General features: G+C 41.4%; 1 protein-coding gene across 2 annotated transcripts in view; it reads right to left on the bottom strand.

Moving 5' to 3' along the window:
• Positions 1-286: 286 nt before the first annotated feature.
• The window catches only part of ELL2 (elongation factor for RNA polymerase II 2), a 71,511-nt gene continuing 48,693 nt past the window's right edge, over positions 287-23,104 (bottom strand). For both annotated transcript variants that reach the window (XM_077462363.1, XM_077462362.1), the window contains 8 exons: positions 22,347-22,609; positions 17,694-17,818; positions 17,393-17,477; positions 15,375-15,924; positions 11,427-11,490; positions 10,729-10,900; positions 6,516-6,560; positions 287-1,784 (listed from right to left, as the gene is read on the bottom strand). In XM_077462363.1, coding sequence (XP_077318489.1) covers positions 1,668-1,784; positions 6,516-6,560; positions 10,729-10,900; positions 11,427-11,490; positions 15,375-15,924; positions 17,393-17,477; positions 17,694-17,818; positions 22,347-22,609 — 1,421 coding nt within the window. In that variant the 3' untranslated portion in view covers positions 287-1,667. The remainder of the gene's footprint in view (positions 1,785-6,515; positions 6,561-10,728; positions 10,901-11,426; positions 11,491-15,374; positions 15,925-17,392; positions 17,478-17,693; positions 17,819-22,346; positions 22,610-23,104) is intronic.

Genomic DNA, 23,104 nt, shown 5'->3' with positions numbered 1-23,104 from the left:
ATGGAATAGTCAAATTGTAATTAAGATTTTCTTGCAGTGCAATAATGCTTTTTTGATAATTTAAGGCCAATCGTAAACGTCTAAGAAAATGTTATTCTTTTAGGATTTTAAACCACTTCTGTATTCAGAGCACTATAATGAGGGCGACACCCAGATATAATGTTATCGCCAAGAAACAGATCAAACCATTTCACTGGTACGTCAAAATGGCATCCCTGTAACAAGCGCTTTTAGAATCACCCATGATACAAACATTCTGGTTTACAGAAAGACAAAAGCAAGCATGTTTGATGCTGGAGGCAATATTTATTACAGATAGACAAATTTTTTTGGCAAACATTCCACTAATCACATCTGTAAACAATATGTGTCCCTTTTTATTGGCAGCACTTTTTATGGGAGGGGGAAAAGAAGCAAAAAAACAAAAAACAAAAAAAAAAAGTGAATTTTTCGGTTTATTCAGAATGTCAAGAAAACCAAAAAGTCTGTTCCCACATGACAAGTAAACTGGTACATTGCATGAAATGCAACTTTGTGCTGTCTGATGATCACAGTATTTTCTTATAGTTAAATATAATCTGTACTTTATTCAACTCCTGGATTGCAGGAGATGGAAAAAAAAAAAAATCTTTAAATATACATGTAGGTAAATAGCTTCTTTGCATATCTTTCAAAAATACTTTATATCAGTATATAAATAGGTTACCTACATGGTTATATTTCTTAATTTGTCACCCAAAATAATGTGTCTTGGTTAAACCCCTTCACAAGAAGTTACCCCCCTTCTCTATCAAAGGGGCTAGGCTCGGCTTAATACCAGCTTCCTCATCAGCCCTCCCTTCGCTCCTTATAATGTGGACAAATCCTTGAAATGGAAATGCTTCTGTTTTTTCCCCACAATAGAAATAGCAAAGTCATAGGAAAACCCCGATAACACTCGTCAGTTGTTTAAAACCTGAGCGTTTGGCCTATTTCATAGCAGCTTTGTGATTTCATCATGCATGCCCACACACACGCAATCCTTGCACGCGTACAAGCACACTCCTAGACGCTGATAGGCCACAGAGTGCTTCCCACTTGCTTTCATGAGAGGGGAAGCAGCGTAGCTAATACTTAACTACACCAAGTATAAACAGGCAAACACCTTAAGGCATCCATTGAAGTCAGGGGGTACGATTTGAAAGTTAACGTTCAAGTTAAGGACAGATAGGCTTTTTTTTTCCGTTTTTTTTTTCTTTTTTAACATACACTTTCTGTCCCTTAACCCACCATTTTTTTTAAAGGTTTTTAATACATTTTTGTGCAAATTTTTTTTTACCTTATACCACTTAAGGCAAAGGGTTTGCATTAAGAAAGGTCAGAAGACGGACATTTATCCAAAAGCACATGATTATGCTACATAAATGCGCAGTTCATCAGGTATAGGCACTGGAGCTCCAGTAGCTACACCGATTTCCACAGATAAATGACAGTCCAAAGGACAAGGAAGAGGAGAAAGCAGCTTTTAAATAAGCAGGATAAAGGAAGGTCGGGCATCAGGAGAAGAAAACAATACAATGTCTGCTAATACTGAAACTCCTGAAAAGTTTTTGCTTTATCCTAGCGTAACACATGTGGAATTTTAAATAAATAAAAGTTGAGTTTTCACATCTTGTCTAAGCAGAGCGTTAGTGCCAGGACTCTGCCCGTCGTTGGTCAAACTCTCCTATTAGTCTTTTAATGTGGGCGAGCTTGTTGTGCAGGTACTCGCATCTGTACTTTTCTTCATAATAGTTTGGACTTGCCTGGAAATAAAAATAAAAAAAAGTCAGTCAGTTGGGCAATTCAGTTTAGCAAGCACTGCAGTGGTTACAGTTCTACATCAAGTTTATAGCTCTTAGGGACCAAGAATAAATTCACTTTCACTTAATGCAATGGTCATCATAAGGGGTCACGTTTCCATTTGACTTTTTCCACCAAAATGATAAGATGGATGCAGATTGATCTCAAGATGGAAAAAGCCACTAGTTGACTTAACACATTGACATTTACTCAGATCAGGAAAGATTACCAATTTCTGCACCAACTCTACAAATTGCTATAATTTATTATTGAGATACTGATTAATGGAATAAAACCAAAAGCTGGCACGTGTGCTGTTACCACTTCCTGTTCTCAAATAGTTCTTAATTAACCAAAGCAACAGCAGTTATATTTCCAAGTGTTGCAAAATAGCATATCAGAGTATGGTGCCTGAATGACTTTACCCTGCAATATGTGTAAGCATACATAAATGCTAGAAGGTAAATGGTGTAGCTGTCTGTGGAAGCTGTCCCAAGCAATGCCCTACAGGTGTTGCATTTTCAGATATGATTTCCCCATATCATCACTCATGTTCCTGACAACCTACTGGCAAAACCTGTCCGCTTTCTCCGCATCTACAGCCGCCATTGCAGTCTACTGCTAGCGCTGTGTCAGAAGTAAAGTCACTTGGATGGAAAAATCTAAAATCACCACACTGCAAAGTGTTTCCTGCAAGCAAAATCAAAAGTAACCCTTGTTGTGTCCAGTAGTGATTTCGTGTCAAGGCTAGGAGGACGACACACAGCATGCAGTGGGGAAAGTGTTGGAATTTAGCAGATTCTTCAAAAACAGCAGAGATTGGTAGTGCTACCAGCTGTAAGAGTGGGCACTTATTCTTTGCATGAATACTTTGTTTGCAAACATTTGACCTTAGGAAGATTTACTCCCTTTCATCACCAGTTTGTGATACGGAACTGTGTTACTTCAACACAATTGCACAGTCATGCAATGCTGTACCAAAATAAAATGCATGTAATTTTTTTCTCGCCACAAAATAGAGCTTGTTAAGTACATAGTTGATGGATTTGTGCCTTTTTTCAACCTCAAAGTCCAACAAAACCTGTGTGTGCTTTTGTGTAATTACATTGTATATCCCTGTATGTTGTGGTCGTTTAGGTGCCTAAATTAGATAAAAAAAAAAAAAAACTATGATCCCTGCTGAAACCAGTGCTTGTGAAAGACGTCCACATCCTTGCCGCTCTTACAGTAAATAACCCTCAATGCCGTTTAACCGCTTCCTGCCCGCCCTATAGCCGAATGCCGGCCTTAGGGCGGGCGGCTTCCCGTGCCTGGCCGTCCCTGGACGGCCTGGTGTTTACTTCCGCAATGCGCGCCGCCGCGGGCGCGCATCGCGGAAGTTCTGTGTTTGCCGTGTCCCCCGGGGACAGGCAAACACAGATCGCTGTAAACGGCCAATCACAGCGGCCGTTTACAGCGTGATCGGCGTGTCCAATGGGAGATGATCTCATATGTAAACATATGAGATCATCTCTCATATGTAAACATATGAGATCATCTCTCAGCGCCGCTCTCCCTCCTCACACAGACAGCGTGTGAGAGGGGAGAGAAGAACGGCTGCAGCAGCCGTCAGTGTAAAAAAGAAAAAAAAAAAAAAAAAAAAAAAGTAAAAAAAAAGTTTAATAAAAAGTGCCATCCTCCCCCAGAGCCATCCTCCCCCAGTGCCACCCCCCCCCCAGTGCCATGCCCCCCCCAGTGCCATCCTGCCCCAGTGCCATCCTGCCCCAGTGCCATCCTGCCCCAGTGCCATCCTGCCCCAGTGCCATCCACCCCAGTGCCATCCACCCCAGTGCCATCCACCCCAGTGCAATCCACCCCACCCCAGTGCCACCTGCCCGCAGTGCTATCTGTCCCCAGTGCCACCTGTTGTCAGTGCCATTTGTCCCCAGTGCCATCTGTCATCAGTGCCACGTATAAGTGGCATCTGTCATCAGTGCCACGTGTTATTAGTGCCACATAGTGCCATCTGTCATCAGTGCCACGTATTAGTGCCATCTGTCATCAGTGCCACGTATCAGTGCCATTTGTCATCAGTGCCACCTGTCAGTGTCACGTGCCATCTGTTGTCAGTGTCACGTGTCATCAATGCCACTTATCAGTGCCATCTGTCATCAGTGTCACGTGTCATTGGTGCCACGTATTAGTGCCATCTGTCACCGGTGGCACGTATTAGTGCCACGTATTAGTGCCACATGTCATCAGTGCCACGTATTAGTGCCACGTGTCATCAGTGCCACATATTAGTGCCACGTGTCATCAGTGCCACGTGTCATCAGTGCCACATATTAGTGCCACGTGTCATCAGTGCCACGTATTAGTGCCACGTGTCATCAGTGCCACATATTAGTGTCATCTGTCATCAGTGCCACGTGTCATCAGTGCCACGTATAAGTGTCATCATTGCCACGTATCAGTGCCATCTGTCATCAGTGTCACGTGTCATTGTCCTGGTATTTCAAAAGTGTAATAAGTAGTCAACAAGTTAGATGTGTAATTTATGCTCCTAGAACACGTGATGGCGCTCCCTGCATGTTGGGCCTCTCTATGTGGCCAGGCTGCGAAAAAGTCCCACACATGTGGTATTGTAATACTCAGGAGGAGTAGCAGAATTTTTTGGGGGGTGTCATTTGTGGTATACACATGCCACGTGAGAGAAATAACCTATTACAATGACAATTTTGTGGAGAAAAATAAAGAAAATGAAAAATCTTCATTTTGCAAAGAATTGTGGGAAAAAAATGACAACATCAAAAAGCTCACCATGCCTCTTACTAAATACCTTGGAATGTCTACTTTCCAAAAAGGGGTCATTTGGGGGGTATTTGTACTTTCCTGACTTGTTTAGGTCACAAGAAGCGAGATAGGCCACCAGTACATCAGATGTGATCAATTTTGTGCGATTCGCACCACAGCTTGTAGACTCTCTAACTTTCACAAAGACCAAATAATATCCACTAATTTGGGTTATTTTTACCAAAGATATGTAGCAGTATAAATTGTGGCCAAAATTTATGAAGAAAAATTAATAATTTGCATAATTCTGTCACAGAAACAAAGAAATATGCGTTTTTTTTCAAAATTTTCGGTCTTTTTTCATTTATAGCGCAAAAAATAAAAACCCCAGAGGTGATCAAATACCACCAAAAGAAAGCTCTATTTGTGGGAAAAAAAGGACACAAAATTCATTTGGGTACAGTGTTGCATGACTGAGTAATTGTCATTCAAAGTGTGAGAGCACCGAAAGCTGAAAATTGGTCTGGGCAGGAAGGGTGTTTAAGTGCCCAGTAAGCAAGTGGTTAAGGTTAAACCGCTTTTCTTCTAATTTTAGTGAATGTCCGCATGTCTTTAAGTTCCCTTGTGGGGAAAATGTATCCCTATTGTGGGGTCACCAGTAAGGTATTTGTATATTGAAATCATATCCCCTCAAGCATCTCTTCTCCACAAAGGGGAAAGGAAAAAAAAATAAAAAATAAATTGCCATAAATCAATTCCCCATTTTGTATAACCTTTGCGCAAACCAATCAATATACGCTTATTGCAAAAATTAACAAAAATATTTAGAATACATATTGGTCTAAACTGATGAAGAAATTAGTTTTTACATTTGTTTATAGCGCAAAAAAATAAAACCACAGAGGGGATCAAATACCACAAAAGATTCTGTTAGTGGGAAAAAAGAAAGTCAATTTTGTGTGGGTACAACGTCGTACGATCATGCAATTGTCAGTTAAAGCGACTCATTGCTGTATCACAAAAAAAAAAATGGCTTGGTTATTAAGGGGCAAATTCTTCCCGTCCTTAAGTGGTTAATGTATGCCAATATTTTGTTGGCTTTGCTTGTAGCAGCTTCGAAAAGCGTTTTTATTTTTGGCGCAAAAAAAAATTTTTTACTCACTGCTATAGAAAACAGATTAAAATCTAATGTTTTCAATAAAATTTAGCCAATATGTATTCTGCTACATAACACCGCAATAAGCGTATATTTATTGCTTTGCACAGAAGTTATGGCATTTACAAACGGTTTTGTATATACACACACACTGGAATTTGTATACTAGTAACAGCGGCAATCAGCGACTTATAGCGCAACTGCGATATTGCAGCGGCCAACCAGATGCCGACACTGTGGGAACCAGTGACAGTGCATATTTTTAGCACTGGTCACGGCAATGACACTGGCTGGAAGGGTGATCAAAGGGTTATCGCCATCTCTTCCCCTAGAAAAAGCACCAGCCAGTGTTTGTGTACTGTGGATGGTGCTTTTACTAGGGGGGAGAGATGGATTTTACTCCCTGCAAAATTCTCCATCAGGCAGAGCTTCATTCCGTGTCTCTGCCTGGTGATCGGCGGGTGCCAATGGACATACATTGCCTGGTACCCGCAGATCGGCTTCTGCTATGAGTAATCTCCCCCCTCCCCAGGCAGAAGTAGTAAGGCAGTAAAACTTCTATGGGGCGATTGTTAAATGGTTAACAGTGAAATGTGGATGTGGGCAACCCAAAACTACACAAATTCACTTAGCCATAAAAAAAACAAATAAAAAAAAATAAAATAAAATAAAAAACACACTGGTCAAGAGGTCTTGTTGGCTTGAACCAGATTGCTAAATTGACTACAAAGCCAATCATCCAGTTCAGCAATATAAAAACACCTACCTCTTTAAATTTACGATATTCTTTGAGAACCTCTTCATGCACAATCTGAAATATAAAGACGGACTTGATAAAGTGCATGGAAAAGCAGGAACTTGGCAAACACAGAATTTCACCTGCTGTCGAAACATGATAGTTTAAACAAAAACAAAAACAGGGTAATATCTGCATGCGCTTCAGCCAATACTAGTCTTCACTTCACTGTTGCCACTCTGTTCATCACTTTGAGGAGAAGCTGCATGAGCTCCAAGTCACAGTATCCCAATTATAAATAAGTTACCAGAGTTTAGTATGTAGTAAAGATCAGTTCTCAAAGAGAACCACCTTTTATTAGAAACTCATAGTGAGGGAAAAAAGTATTTGATCCCCTGCCGATTTTGTACATTTACCCACTGACAAATGATCAGGCTAGAATTTTAATAGTAGGTTGATTTTAACAGTGACAGAACAAAAAAAAAAAAAAAATCCAGAAAAACGGATTTAAAAAAAGTTAAATTGATTAGCAGTTTAATGAGTGAAAGCAGTTTGATCCCCAATCAGCAAGATTTCTGAATCCCTGGTGTCTTCTTTACAGTTACAGAAAAAGAACAGGAACAAAAAAAAAAAAAATAATTCCCAAAAAGAATTCAGAGAGGAAATAACCGATAGAAAAAAAAAAAAAAGAAAAAAGAAGTGTAAAAAAAATTCCTCTGAAGAATTTTTGCAAATTTTTTTTCCTTGTTTTTTTGTATGCTCAACCAATTCAGACCCCTATGGTTAAGAAGTTGATTATTGCGATATCCCTGGGGTGACTAAGCCTAGCTTTAGTGGGGATTTGTTGAATTGAAAAATCCCCCTCTGATTTATGTGGATGTAGTCAGTATTTTTTTATTTTGCCGTTTTGTTGATTGTCTGCTATACAGTTAATGAGCCAAGATCAGGAGCACTCTTAAAGGGCATGCTCCTAATCTCAGCTTGTTACCTTTATAAGATGCCTGTCCACAGAAGCAATCAGATTCCAATCTCTCCACCATGGCCAAGACCAAAGAGCTGTCCAAGGATGTCAGAGACAAAAGTGTAGACCTACACTAGGCTGGAATGGGCTACAAGACCATTGCCAAGCAGCTTGGTGAGAGGGCGACAACAGTTTGTGCGATTACTTGCAAACACAAAATAACGCAATCTCCCTCAGTCTGGGGCTCCATACAAAATCTCACCTCACTGAGTTTTTAATAATCGTGAGAATGGTGAGGAATGAGCAGTGGTTTTGCACAGATCAGCCTTGATCCTCCTCTTCTCGGGTACCTCTACCTCCTTCTGAGTGCCCTTACAGCAAGCAGCTTGTTATGTTGGCACCTGAGCTGCAGCTCTGTGTGACCATTCAGACAAGGAGCTGGAGCTGCGGTTCGGCTCCATCCGCTCGCTCCTGATTAGCCGACTGTCAGCAATGGGAGCCAATGGCTCAGGTGAGTATTAGGGGGGCTTCTGCACACAGAAGGCTTTTTATCTTTGTGTATAGAATGTATATATAAAAAAAAAAAAAAAAAAAAACCCTGACTTTACAACCCCTTTAATAGCATCCCAGCCTTAATCCGTAGGGTTCAATATTCAATATTGAGTTGGCCTACCCTTTGCAGCTATAAAAGCTTTAACTTTTCTGGGAAGGCTGTCCACAAAGTTTAGGAGAATGTTTATGGGAATGTTTGTCCATTCTTCTAGAAACACATTTGTGAGTTAAGGCACTGATGTGGACGAGAAGGCCTGGCTCAGAGTCTCCACTCCAATTCATTCCAAAGGTGTTCTATCCGGTTATGGTCAGAACTGTGCAGGCCAGTCAAGTTCCTTCACCTCAAGCTCGCTCATCCATGTCTTTACAGACTTTGCTTGGTGCACTGGTGCTCAGTCATGTTGGAACAGGAAGGGGCATACACAAACCGTTCCCTGTTGGGAGCATATGGTCCAAAAATTCTTGGTATGCTGATGCCTTAAGAGTTCCCTTCACTGGAACTAAGAGGCCAAGCCCAACCCCAGAAAAAAAAACCCACACCACGATTTCTCTCCCCCCCAATGATTTGGACCAGTGGACAAAGCAAGTTCCAAGAAGACATGGATAAGCAAGTTTGGGGTAAAGGAACCCGACCTCAACCCGATAGAACACTGATCGAACACCTTTGGGATGAATTAGAGCAGAGACTGCAAGCCAGGCCTTCTCATCCACATCACTGCCTGATCTTACACATGTGCTTCTGGAAGAATGGTGAAACATTTCCATAGACACTTCTAAACCTTGTGGACAGTCTTCCCAGTAGAGTTGACGCTGTTATAGCTGCAAAAGGTGGGCCAAATCAATATTAAACCCTACAGACTAAGACAGGGATGCCCTTAAAGTTCTGCCCATGTAAAAGGCATGAGTTCCCATAATTTTGGTAATATAGTGCATTATAGACACAAGAAAGGCAGCCTTGCATGAAAGAATAGGCTCAAAAACTGAGGCCTCTGAAGACGAAAACACCAGATCGAGGTCCTACAGACCTATCAGAAAGTACTGGTGGTGCAAGGTGATCCACCCATTGTACAAAAGTTCTGACCAAGGAATGGAAAGCCAGTGGGTCTTGAAAAATACTAGCATGGCAGAAACCTGGCACTTGGTAAGCCAAGTCCTCAGGGCCAAAGACTTACTCAATCCTGACTGAAGGAAAGGGAGAAGAAAAAAAATAAATAAAAAAATAAAAAAAAAAAGCTACTGTGAAGCTGGCTGAAACAAAGAACCCCAAGAAAGAAAGGCCCAACAATCCTCCAGGTGCTTAAGAGTCTGCTAGGCATCAGAGGGAACACAAGCAAACCCAGGTCATCCTCCAGTCCATCTCCACCAGCCTTCGCAAAAAGGCAGAGCGGCCTCCTTTGCTGAGTTTTCCATCTTGGCTGGGGGTTTCGCGAGTGGAGGAGTGCCCTGTCCTCTTCTGGACATGGCAGAGCGTCAATATCACAAGCGAGAGGGAGCAGAGACTAAGCAGCAGCCGATGGTGAGTGACCTGAAGCAGAGCAGGGGAAGGATGGCAGTACAATCAGGAGGCTTAAGCAGGATAAAATCGGTAGTGCTGGCTGAAGCAGCTCTTACGGTATGCCACACTTGGTCACACCCCCTCCCCTATGAAAAGGAATCCGTTGACTGGTCCAGATAAACTGCTACTGCTATAGAACACAGAGGCTCAGCAGACAAAACGCAGTTGAAGTACGGCTATGCATCTTATTAAAAAGACCAAGCAGAGAGTGAGCAACACAAGTGCATCGCCACTATAGAAAAGCTTCAGAAACATTAGAATTACTGCTGCTATCTATACAAAGAACAAAGCCTTTTTCCCCCCCAAGTTGCGGAAAACCAATGAGAAATAAATATGATTGCAGGCATTACATGATGTAATCATGCAAAAGACCCATCCAGCAATTGGTTGGACTTGTACTACAAGAGCTGGAAAAAAAAAAAAAAAAAAAAAAAAAAAAAAAGATCAAAACTAAAAACTGGTCTTTCAGACATACATCTGAAAAACGAAAAATATTTAAAGTCACTTTAAAAATCTCTGAAGATTATTAATGAGTCTTGTGGTGAGAGAAGGTCAGGAGGAGTAGCCACTAAATACAGTTGGGGAGGAACATGGAGATTGATGTATTCGTTTTTAAAGAGACCTATCAGGACAAATTCTCATCATTAGAGTGGCAGTCTGCAGCCAGGGCAGTGGGAAGGGCATTTACCTTAAAGAGGAAGTAAACCCTGATGAGTTTACTTCCTCTTTCATTCCCTGCAAAGGCAAAGCATAATGGACTACTATGCATTGCATAGTAGTCCATTATGTGTCACTTACCTGACACAGGAGCCAGCAAAGTCACCGCTGTCCCCTGTAGTCCGGCGCATCCATCTTCTCGGTGGGGTCTCGCAGCTCCGCTGCTGTCATTTGGTGAAGCTGCGATGACGTCACTCCCGCGCATTCGCACAGGAGCTGACACGCGGCATCTTAGTCATTGACGATGCCGCGCTCAGTGTGCCTGCGCGCCGCTGTCTATGGGAAAATCTCTCCTAAACCGTATAGGTTTAGGAGATATTTCTTGGACCTACAGGTAAGCCTTAATCTAGGCTTACCTGTAGGTCAAAGTGTGTTGAAAGGGTTTACAACCACTTTAAATCTCTGCAGGTAGCTTTTTTTATTTTAAAGTGCAAGTCACAGCATAAAACAAACCTCACCTGATATTCCTTAGAACCAGGAGACAGCCGCTTTCTCTGTGCATCCAGCTGCATAAATCTTCTGGTGATTTTTTCTACTCGGGCATGCAAACTCCGATATTCATCATATTCAGAGTTAAAATCATCCTTGTAGCTTTGCCTCTGGTCATTGGACATAATGACCGTGTATTTCCTACAAAAAAAAAAAAAAAAAAAAAAAAAACACAACGTTATGTTGGCTGTGAAAAGCCCATTAAAGACATTTGAGTAAAAACATTTGCTGTTCAGAGAAGATGGACACTGTAGAAAATCCCATAAACTTAGAAAAAACAAACACACACACAAAATGTCAATAGGCAGGAGTTAATCTATGCTGGAGAAAGGGTATCTTGCACCTTAGATCTGCCAATTTCAGGGGAGCCAGATGCAACAAGGATAAAAAAAAAAAAAAAAAAAAAAAAAAAAAAAAAAATTCTTCCAGCCTATAGACCGTTACACTCTCTATACATACAGTATGCAACATCTTGACAGTAAAATCTTAAATCTAATAACCATGTAGCATAAGGGCTGCGTTATACATAGGATTACGAGGAAAACAACCCCCCCCACACACACACACACACACACATGAATGCAGCCACCACATTTGCATCTGGTATGCTGCAATATTCTATTGTGTGTAAATTTATTGACAAGTGTCAAGATGCTTCTTCACTCACACTATGTAATCTGGCAGTTCTGTTGTGGATGAAGGGTCTGAAATTATGCAAGATTCTTGAACATCTGTGGAAAGGAAAAACAGTCTGAGTCATGCAGGAAAAGGCAAGATACATTTTCTATTAATCAACTCTTGTACGCTGGGTACCCAGAATTCTGGGTAAAGATACGCAACATACCATTGCATTAAAGTATTCCCACACGGGCACACAGTAGGACTGCAACAACCCACATGAGTTTACTATGAAACAAAGCAACCTCAGCTCACTTCACATTTTCAACCATGTGGCAGCAGAAAGGAGGAAAAAAATAAAATAAAAAAAATACAAAAATGTCTTTGCATTCAAAAATTACTCAACACCATACAGAATAAAACAAGGTACACTTGTGGTGGGCATATTTGCAACACCACATAATAGATGGGCAATGCCATAGTCTTGCATACTAAAAGGAAGCAAAGCAAAGAGTTTACACAAAGCATGACACAGCAAAAACACCACCTACTTTAGTAGTACCACCCCCATAAGACTTTTCAAGATAAGACTGCAGCAACATGACAGTGCAGGTTTGCCCAACTACCTGGGAAAGCGGCCTTTGAGAAATATATATATATATATAAAAAATTTTTGTTATTTTGCCTTGACATATGCCTCAAGAAAAAAGGTTTATGGTGGTGTCACTCCCAAGAAAGTGTGCAAAGCCCTGCCACACACACACACAAACACACTTATTCAAATTTAGATCAAAGAAGCTCTACATTGACCCTTGACCAAGTTTGCATAACAGCTTCAAAGTAGAATGTATCAAGGAGCATCATTCCTGTGACAATTGAAACTGAAGTTGTGACAAGACAGGGCTTTTAAGGATAGGTTCCCAACTATGCATGTGTGTTTTCTGGCATGGTTTAAGTTCTCATGTTCATTTTTGGGAAGTGTTGATGTTCCTAAGAAAAAAAAAATGCACCAAACACATGCATTTTTCATGCAACTCAATTGACGGAGAAGGAGAAGGAGAAGGAGGAGGAGGAGGAGAAGGAGGAGGAGGAGGAGAAGAGATGCATGAACTGGGCCCTTAAGAAAAGGATAAATGGTTTCTGTGGATCTGCAAAACGCATAGATGCAATGTTTTACTTTGACTTCTTGCACTCAAAAGATCTATTATTCTAGTAAGAAGGCAAGTATTTAAGATTTTATAGAAAGGCCATTTGAACAGTAAGGAGATGAGAGAAAAAAAAAAAAAAAAAAGAAGAAGGAAAGAAGCTAGTGCCTGAAACATTACATGTCGACTCCAATATGGCTACCTTCACACCGGGGTGGGCACAGGTGATAAAGCTGTGCCATTTGCCCGCTAGCGGCCAAAAAGGGGTTAAAACTGCGCACAAAGCGCAATGGCTTTCACATTTGAGTGAATTGAGCGGCTCTTTCAGGGCGCTTTGCAGGCACTATAGCACCTACAAAGCGCATCAGTGTGAAAGTAGCCCAAGTGCAGTTCCCAAAGTTTTACGGGAGACAGCAAGGAGTTGATTGAAGAATACAAAGAATAAACTAGTTAAGCTAAGAGGTCCATCACCTTAAAAACACCAGAGGGGTGGGCGTGTCCTTCAAACTTGCCAATGTCTGATCATCTGAAGGTACCAGACTAACCCCGGGTCTATGGACATTTAGCCTTTGTCTCGCACTGTACAATTAACATGACGTGAACTAGAGCAAAAATCAGAATCAAGCTACAATCTGGCTAAGACCATTGTACTGAATTCCTGATCATGCAGCGGAAATATTTAACACCACAGATGTTCACACTTTTTCAGTGATGAAAGCAGGTGCAAGTACTCATTGAGAATTCTCAAACCACAAACATTCTATTTTTGACATGCAGTTTCTTATTTCTATGAAGATATAGCAATGTGTCACATATGGCATGTAATAAATGCAGCAGCCCTCTTGCACACCTTAGAACATCCCTCTGGGTGTTATATAAAAGAGCAATGGGTTACAGAAACTAGGGATGCACCGAAAGGTCAACCTCCAAAACATAATCGGCCAAAAATGGAGAAAAAAAGGCCAATAATTGAGCTGAAAATGGGACGGGGTCTGCACCCTGCCCCTGGTGCCGCCCATTAAAGGGGTGTCGTATAGCGCAGAATTGAGAGGAGAGACGCCGCCGCCTGGTTGATTAAAGCGCTGGGAACCGTCCAATCCTGGGACGGGTGGTCTACCAAAGTTCCCCGAAGGGGGAGGGGCTGTAGGTGACAGTGCACACACAGCAATTGAAATGAAAGCTGTGATGTTCCCAGCGCTCTAATCAACCTGGCGGTGGCTCTCCTCTCTTCCCCTGCACAGGCAAGGCTGCACTGGGGACACAGGCTGGCTGCATTGATCCCTTATATCATGTCCGCAGTCTGCCCATCTCCTATACCATGGCCGCAGTCTCTGACCATCTCCTGTGCCAAGTCTGCAATCTGACCATCTCCTGTACCATGTCCCCAGCCTGACCATCTCCTGTATAAAAATATTTTTAAAAAAGTCATTTTTGGTATCAGTTTTCATTATCGGCTTCGGCACCAAAAACTCATTCGGTGCACCCCTAACAGAAAACATTTACAAAATATTTTCTTTAACCTTTCTGCTGCCAGGTCCATACATGTAAATTTGACAAGCAGCGCTGCTGCCTGATTGCTTGCATATTGCTATTCCAAGTCAGGGGTGTCTACACATGAAACCACATTTCACCTCCACTTTACATACTGCCTCACATGCCAAAGAGCAATATTTCCAGCACAAGACCATGTCCAACACTAAATAGATAAATAAAACTACCACCATTTTATTCTCTAGGGTGTCTTTCAGAAAATAGGTTTTGGGTGGTTTGGGTTATTTAATCTTCAGGCCTAAAATGATTTAAGGAAGTGTGCAAAAAAGGCTCAAAGGGTCTCAAAAGGTGTGCAAAGCTTAGCAACTGGCAGTTACAGTATAAAGAGATACCAAACAGGCTGACTCCTTTTTAACAAGCTGCAAGCAGGCTTTAAACACTGAAGTTTACTGAAGACAGCAGCTTGATTAAATATTTCAAACTCATTGAAATGTGCATTTACCATCCCCAAATCAGAGCTGAAAGGTGCTTAAAATGTTTCAACACTGCATAAAGCTTCCTGAAAGTGTTGACAGTTTTGTAAAACCTTGCTGTACAGAACGTTCCTATACAAGCAGAGGCATGCATGCACAATTCCCAATAGGCTCTACCCCTGCATTGGTCTTCATTTTCAATTGGTAGTGTTACAAAAAAAAAAAAAACGCATTAGCTACAGTTTAAGGAACAACTAAAAACTGGACACGAGAGGCCCAATTCTTTTCATGCAGAAGTGTTCTTGACACTAGCATTCTTTTTCTTGCCTGTTCTTCCACACTGCATTGAGAATAAGGCTGCTTTAACACTGGGGCAGGAGCGGCGGTCTGCGGGCGCTAGCGGGGTGGTTTTAACCCCCGCTAGCAGCCGAAAAAGGGTTAAAACCGCCCGCAAAGCGCCGCTGCAGCGGCGCTTTGCCGGCGGTATTGCCGCGGTGTCCCATTGATTTCAATGTGTAGGAGCGGTATAGGAGCGGTGAATACACCGCTCCTTCACCGCTCCAAAGATGCGGCTAGCAGGACTTTTTTCACCGTCCTGCCAGCGCATCGCTCCAGTGTGAAAGCCCTCCGGCTTTCACACTGGAGGTAAAGGGCCCGGTTTTTTTCAGGCGCTATTTTTAGCGCTGTAACGCCTGAAAACCGCCCCAGTGTGAAAGCAGCCTAAAAGGAAGAATCAGTTTGGCTTCTATGCACGAGGACATTTCTAGCAGCACATCAATAAATAAGGCATGTCTAGTGCCATTTGCATGTACTTAAATTAAAAACAAAAAAAAAAAAACCCCAAACATTCTGTAGCCCTCACATAGATACTGTATAAAATTGCTGCACCTTTCTTTTCATCCAGGCTTGGGCTCTTTTCTGCCTTAATGATTTCTTCTTTTAGGTGTGCTGGCTTGTTTTCCACTGTGGGTTCAGCGTCCAGTTTCTTGCGGTCTTTATCCTTGTGTTTTTTGGCTTTCTTTGCCTTTTTGTGCAATGTGCTATTTTTATCGTCCGTGGGATCCAACTTTCCCAACTTAATTGGAGTAGGTACAGAATTTTCCAGATTAGTCCTAGAGGTATATTTTTCTTGCTGGTCCTCATAGGTGCCACTATTTTGACTGAAAGTGTCCATAGGCAGGTCTTGTGTCCCCCGACCCTCAGGAGTACTAGGAGAATTGGAGTTTGAGTTTATATTTTGCGGGTTGGAGACCGGAAGGCGTGCGGGTGGAAGTTGAGGAAGTGTTGGGGTGGCGGCAGCAGAGGGTGGAGGAGGTGCGGATGCTGGTTTGTCACCCAAATGGCCATTTAAAGTGGGCTGCACACGGTTTGTAAGGTGAGAGATCCTTGGTTTCTTATTCATTAAGGGATCAATGAATTCCGAATCCAAAAGACGTTTCTAGAGAAGTGCAGAAAGGAAAAGAGCTTAGAAAATAAAATAAAAACTTCCAAAATGACAATTCACGTAACTTTGTATATATTACAACATAAGCTGAGTCCATATTTAAACATTGCAATTGATTTTCTGATATTTCCAGGCTTATTTAGCAAGGTAATAAAAAGACGGACAAAAAGCAGTAACTCATAGCAACCAGGTGAGCCATTGCATCTTTTATAAAGCCATAGGTTTTTATTTGTGAAATCTAAAGCCTCATACACATGGTATGAAAATCAGAAGGGGATTGTCGTTTGACAGGCTGTTGTCCGAGGTTCTTACCATTAGTGCGCTCCTTTGAAAAATTGGTGTGTTGGATGACAGGCTAGTAAATTTTTGTCAAACTACAGCTCCGGCAGATTTGCGGATGGTCAGTACACAAGTGTCACAAAAGTTGAAAGAACACACGCGCATGCATGGAATCAACGCTCAAACACGAAATTAGCAGAAGGGGCCCAAAGGATGGTGCTCAAGAGCTGAAAATCCATGTAGTACGTCACTACATTCGTGTTTGTGGCACAATTTGTGTAATGTTCGTATGCAAGATCCTGGCATATGCCCTTTTGGCAAAAATCAGGCGCTCGGTTGTCCAATAATCATACCGTGTGTACGAGGCTTTAGATGTAGATGCCAAAACATTTGATATGCATTTTTGTGTGCAGCCCTTCCAGTGCCGATTTTTTTTTTCTGTGGTGAATCCCATTTTAGCACGAATTAAATGCAGACTTCACCTTCTATAAACTGACATTGAACCAGTATTGGAAGTTAAACTCTGGGCTAAACATACTGGGTGAGATTTACTATGCACAGCTGCACCACATTCGGTGTGCACCTGTTTTGGTAACCAATTTCTAGGTTTTAACATCAAAGCTTATATCAACAAGATGAAGTTAGAAGCAGAATGGCAATGAAAGCATAAAAGCCATTTAGCACAGACACTTAAGGCAACTCCAGCGTTTAAAATGGCAAGTTATGTTTGCACAAGTCAAAAAAGCACCACACACACACGACAATTCAGTAGAAGTAACTAGTACATCACAGTATTATTGTTTTTTTTTCAGCCAGAACCAATTCTTCCACTTACAAATCAGAAGAGGAATGCTCATGAAGCAGGCAGTGCCGCATGCAGCAAACAAGCCAGTGCTTTTACTGCAATAGATCAGAGCTGAATTCATTGCAGTTATCCGTTTACTGCCTGCATGCAATGCCACTTAAAAAAAAAAAAAAAGAAAAAAAGGAAGGAAGGAGAAGAAGATGCTGATCTGGAATTATCAGACTAGAGCCTGACCTTGCAGCAGCTCTGTTGAGAAAAAAAAAGTCGCAGGGAAGAATACTAAAGCTGAGATAATTCTCAGAACAAGAAAAAAAAAAAAAGAAAAAAGGGACAAAATAGGTCAAAGGTTTACCACAAAATACCCGTGTCCCCAAATACCTGGGTAGGAGATGCAGATGCAGCACTTGACGGAGGAGGAGAATCTGACTGGTTGGAGCCGGCATTCTGAGACTGGTTAAGTTTTCTGCCGACAATGAAATCACAAAATAGATTACAGTGCATAAGAAAACCTTCAGTATTGCACTCATTGCATTAGTGATGGCAGACTTTTTTTTATTTTACACTTTAGAAAAACATGTCTTCATATATACACAGAGGAACATTTTATTTTAAAAACAGGAGTGTAGTGTACAAACCGCAGTAAATAGTACACTGAAATTTTAGATACGGTAGTACATACCTAGAAAGAACTCTGTCTAATAGTTGCTTATCTCCTTCCAAATATCCAGGCCACTCCCTCTGTATTTCTTTGTAAACAAAATCCTTAAGCGTATATGAATTGTCCTTTGGGTTCAAATTGGCAACCTAATGGAGAGAAAGTAATAATAGGATATGTGTAACCAGTATTTCTCCATTAGCTTACATTACTGACAAAAAAAAAAAAAAAAAAAAAAAAAAAAAAAAGGGTTAATGGAAATGAGAAACTTCTACGGAAAGTTCAAGATTTCTTCCATAAAGCTCAATGTGAACAAAACAAAAAAATAAAAAAAAAAGTGACAGGTTCACTTATGTTTGTATGGAGATTACATTAACCTGTGGCTGCTAGTAAAGATCACATGTGGGGACCTGTGGGGACATGCAGTTCTGTAAGGCTATATGCTGCCCATCCCAGAATAGTGTATCCAGGATATGTAGCTTAATGCTGGAGAAAGCATTCTATTTGCCTAATATAATAGATAAAAACACTTCGGTGTGGGGATTCTCACAGCATTGTCAGGACAACCTATAAATATACACTAACTTACTATACTTAGGTTGTCATTTAGAAATACTTCTGAGACCTACAGCTCCACAACAGGGCATGTCACTTCCCAGTATATATATTAGATGTCACTGCAACACAGCCTTCTATAGTCTTCAGCTGGTCCGAGTCCTTTAAAAAGGCTTGGCTAAATAAACCAAACCTCAGTGACATAGTATAGCAGAGCAGCAAAGCATAATTCATTTGATACATGACACACCAGAGTAATAATCATTTGCAGAGTTATCCATGTCAGACTTGACTTCACACATTCTAAAAGCTAATAAAAAAAAAAAAAAAAAAAAAAAAAAAAAAAAAAGGTATTCTCAGTACTGCGCATGAGTGTTTATAGATCACTCTGCAGGATTCTTTTATGCTGAGAAATATTCAATTAGATATTCTGCTTCTTCGGCTGCATTCACACCTGAGCGTTTCAAAGCTGTGCATTTTTTACCGCAGTTTTGTTCAGGTCACCAACATAGAAGGCAGAAAAACACCTTACATGCTTTACAAATGGCGGGTTGCTGCGATTGCAGCACGACAATCCCACGCCGCGATTTAAGGAGTTATTCAAATGAATGGTGTCTCAAATGAGAGTCCCACGATTTGTCATTCACACATTGGCACTTTCAAAACATGAGCAGAATCGTGGCAAATCTGCCTGCGATTCGAAACGTTGACGTGTGAATACAGCCTGAGCGCTGGATGCCAACAATGGGAGGTAAATCACAAATAGAAGACAAGGCTGGGTATACAACCCAGTATTAGGATCCAGAGTCCTCAAGCACAAAAACAGATCTGAAGGCTAGCACTGGTACCTGCACTCGACAAGTTATTTTAAACATCTTGATGGATACATTAGAAGGCTACTTTAGGGGCACACATACTCATGCCATTTTCGAAGGTGCAACCAAAATCTGCAATAAAAATGTTTATTATTGCATTGGAACGACACCTATGCAAAAGGCCATAAACCTCCTAAATCACACTATACAGTGGCTTCATATGCTCGGAATCAAAAAAAAAAAAAAAAGGCACTGCTTGCCGAACCAGAGCATTCATATGTAGATTAATGTGGCCTCAGCCAGCACCGCTCCAGTCACATCCCCCGACATGTTTCTCCAAGACCTGGCGAGCAGGTCAAAACATTTCGGGGGGATGTGGCTGGAGTGGCGCTGGCTGAGGCCACATTTATCTACATACCAATACACCGTGCGGCACCTTTTCTGTTCTTTGATAATGCTCCTACACCACCTCTTCTTTCACTGCAATTGTTGGGTAGATCTCCATATCAGCTTAGAGCGGCACTGCAAAATTTATTTGGATTGGTAGCCTTAAATGGGCTAAAGGGATAAACTTCTCAAAACAAGAGGCAACTTCTTCCTTTAAAACATATCCTTGCTAGCTTAAACTCACAAGACTTAACATTTCCCCCAAAGTAACATGAACTGAACAAGTTTAAAATCTCATCGATTAAAAATCTCATATGTAGCCTTTTTCCTAAGTGGAGGCCCATACGAGTCTGAAAAGCCAATGGTTAAATCTGCCCAGAATGTGCTGTAAGCCAAGCCTGAATTTCAGTTCACTTCTTAAAATACACTATGTATACTTCTGAAGTTCACAGCAGTTATTCAAGAATTTGAGCCTGCATTTAGAAACACAGGGTTACAGATGTTTGCATTTCTGGTTTCTAGTGAAAACCACACTCCTCTGCCCCTTTCCTAGTGTAATGGGTGTTGGGCTCAGTGACAGAGAAGAGTACAGGCTTGTACTGTTTCAAATGCTGCAGAGTACAAAGACCCAGTCAGTGCCATTTAACCCTTTCAACCCAAAAGGTCCTTTAAATTTCTAAAGTGCAAACAAAAAATGTGGCTTTGTATTTTTATAAAGGGAAATAACCCTAAACTATCAATATATGGTTTTAGTCAGATATTTCATTACCAAGAAAAATAAATAAAAAATAAGGTGCTGCTACGCTGTGCTTGCCACAGCTGACACGAAGCGTGTTCGCCAGTCAAGGTGTAGCAATGCCCAATATGGGTGTGCATGGATTTTGTAACAGAAATGATCAGCTTGCTGCAGCTAAAAATAGAGCACAGTGTACCAGTGGCGTATGATGAGCTAGCACTGTACTAAAGCAGAAGCCTTGCTTGCTGACATCTGAAATGTAAAGTAGCAAAGAATTCTTTCCTCTGGTGCTAAGAGGCAGTCAGATTATTAACCCCTTGTCATATGTAAATAATAAATACAAAGTCTCAAATGCAACAGATTAGCCCTTGGCTATTACAGGGCATAGAGTACTGATCATTACAGCAAAGCTAATTTTTGGGCTTCCCCCACCCTCCTGCTACAGTTACAAGGTTTCAAACACTAGAAAACTGTATGCAAATCCTGCGACTTTCAGTAGTGGTGTAATGCACTGGCTGTTTCCCAGATGGTGACCTCACCCTTAGCATAACTAACTGCCTTCTAGCTTGCCACTGATGGCCCTCTACATTTCCATATAAAGGGCAAGGTTTGCAACGCCACCACTATTAGCAGAAGCATTTCATACATTAACAGAAAATGCAGCGTTTCTAAAAAACCCATATGTATAAGTCACCATGAACAGCACAGCACTAAGGACTGGTACAAATGAGAGTGGAGCTGCACGCGGATGGATTTGCACTTACTTGGCAGCTAGCCATGCTTTACTACACCAGCCCATGTTTAAATAGGTTTGTCATTTAAAACACAGCAGAGGGGAATTTATACTCCCTTTGTAAGTCCGGGTCCGTTCCTACAATGGCTTGCATGGTGTTTGCAAGACAGCTTCAATTATCTAAAGAGACGGAGGCCTGCCAGCCATGTGACCAACCTATTTAAGCTGGGGAGTGATAAGAGGGTGGGGAGCACTGCAAAGTGCTCATCTGAACGAGCCCTGAGGACACATACACTTCAGAGACAAGACTTACATTTGTATTATGCCGTCAGCAGGGGGTCAAGCAAATACTCTGTTGTATTAGGGAGGAGTTTTATGGCAGATGCACTGTCTGCCTGAATACATACTTTTGAAGTTAAATGACAATACATACATTTTGGGAGCAGACTTAAAGCTATGCACGACTTGTTTACTGAATAAGCCCCAAAAGACAAAAAAAAATTAAAAATAAAACACCCACACAGGATTAAAGCCCCACATTTTCCTTCATTCACATAAACTGGTTGAAAAGAGAAAAATAAAAAGGGTTTTGCATAAAATAAAAACACCCCGACCAAGAAATATTCTTGTGTGTTTTTACCACCACAGAATACGGGTTTCTGTGCACTGAACTTTCAGTTGGGGAGTGCACATTCATCAAGTCAGTGAACATGCCATCTCCCCACTTCAGGGCCTCATGTCCCACAAGTCCACTGCCAGTACAGCCACTGTGCTTGTGTGTCCTTTTTATTCTTCCCTAATGCGATTCTCCAAACTTCAGTACATGTCCCATCATGCTACTTCACAGGATTGCCCATTTATGCCTCCGGACTGCTCCCCCCACCTCAGGGCTACATGTCCATTAATGCCACCACAGCCACTGTGCAAGCACCATGTAGTCCTCCCTGGCTGCTTGTGCATGTCACCACCATGACCTGGTGTCTCTCTCCTGGGAAAGTACACATATGGCTATATAGCAGATCCCCGCTAGTTGCCACAGTGGGGATGGGAGAGGTCCAGGCGCTGGTCTGTTCGCAACATGTTACACCCCAAATATTGGATGCAACATGTTACGAAAGGTGAAGTTATCCTTTAAACCCAGAAAAAAAAAAAAATGGCAAGATTTGGAAAGATGCAGCACTACATCAAAGTACAAAGATCAGCTGCATTTCTTGTCAAACCCTGAAAAACATGCCATGTCTAATGGAACTTGATAGATATTCACTTTAGATCCTGTATAAAATTTTCCAATCCTATGCTTAACTGCAAGGTTAAAAGAAAACAAATACAATATGGAGGACTCATGCCGTGTTAAAGCATTTAAAACCTCAAACCACCAAATGTACAGAAGTCTTGTGCCCCTGCATTAGCAACAGTAAAACAGCTACACGGTACGACAGAGCTAGTCTCACCTGTTGCAGGAGAACACCGAGGGAGTTCTTGTCTTTTTGATTAACGCCATCTCTGTGTAAACGTGCAAGTATCTCTGGTTTTTTATATGGCTTCAGTGCCAGCAGATGAATCACCCTTTCCCTATATGGCCGTTGTGCAATACTGCTGCTGATATTTGACTTTCGTATGGTGCTTGCAGGGTTAATAGGCGTAGACCTTTTCCTTTCTGGTGCTGTATCTAGAATACTACTATTTGCTGGTTTACGAATGTGGACCCTCTTCCCTAAAAAAAAAAAGTGATAATACAAAGTTAGGAAAAAATGCCCAAAATAATCTAGAGAGTGGCACTCAAACAAAAATGGGGAAATGAAATCTTTACTTTCTACGTCACGGAAAAAAAAAAAAAAAAAAAAAAAAAAAAAAAAAAAGAGGATTGCAGTTCTTGGGCAACAGAAACCTTGCTATTCTTCGTTATTACAGTCAATCTTCATGAAAGGTAGTTTTTCCACACGCATACTGCTTCATCGAATTTGAAACCAAAATTTGGCTTTGCAGAAATGGTATTTCTTCTAGTATTTGGCAGACCTAACAAGCAGCAGTGCTAAAGGCAAGTCACAATGGATCCTGCAGAGCTTATAAAGTGTCATGGGCATATTTCCAGCGCCAAAGGAATGGTGCCAACCCAGATGCCAGACTGATACATTTGACTTGTACTCTTTAGTGAAGCTCAGATGTTCTACTTCTAGATTTCTCCATGAAGCAAAAGATACGCAAAACA

The sequence above is a fragment of the Lithobates pipiens genome, unplaced genomic scaffold, assembly GCF_037356315.1.
Source record: "Lithobates pipiens isolate NorthernLeopardFrog02 unplaced genomic scaffold, aLitPip1_a1.2 Scaffold_3, whole genome shotgun sequence".
In the NCBI taxonomy this organism is placed as follows: Eukaryota; Metazoa; Chordata; class Amphibia; order Anura; family Ranidae; genus Lithobates; species Lithobates pipiens.
Note: the sequence above shows the minus strand (reverse complement) of the source record. Positions and strands in the feature narration are given on the sequence as shown.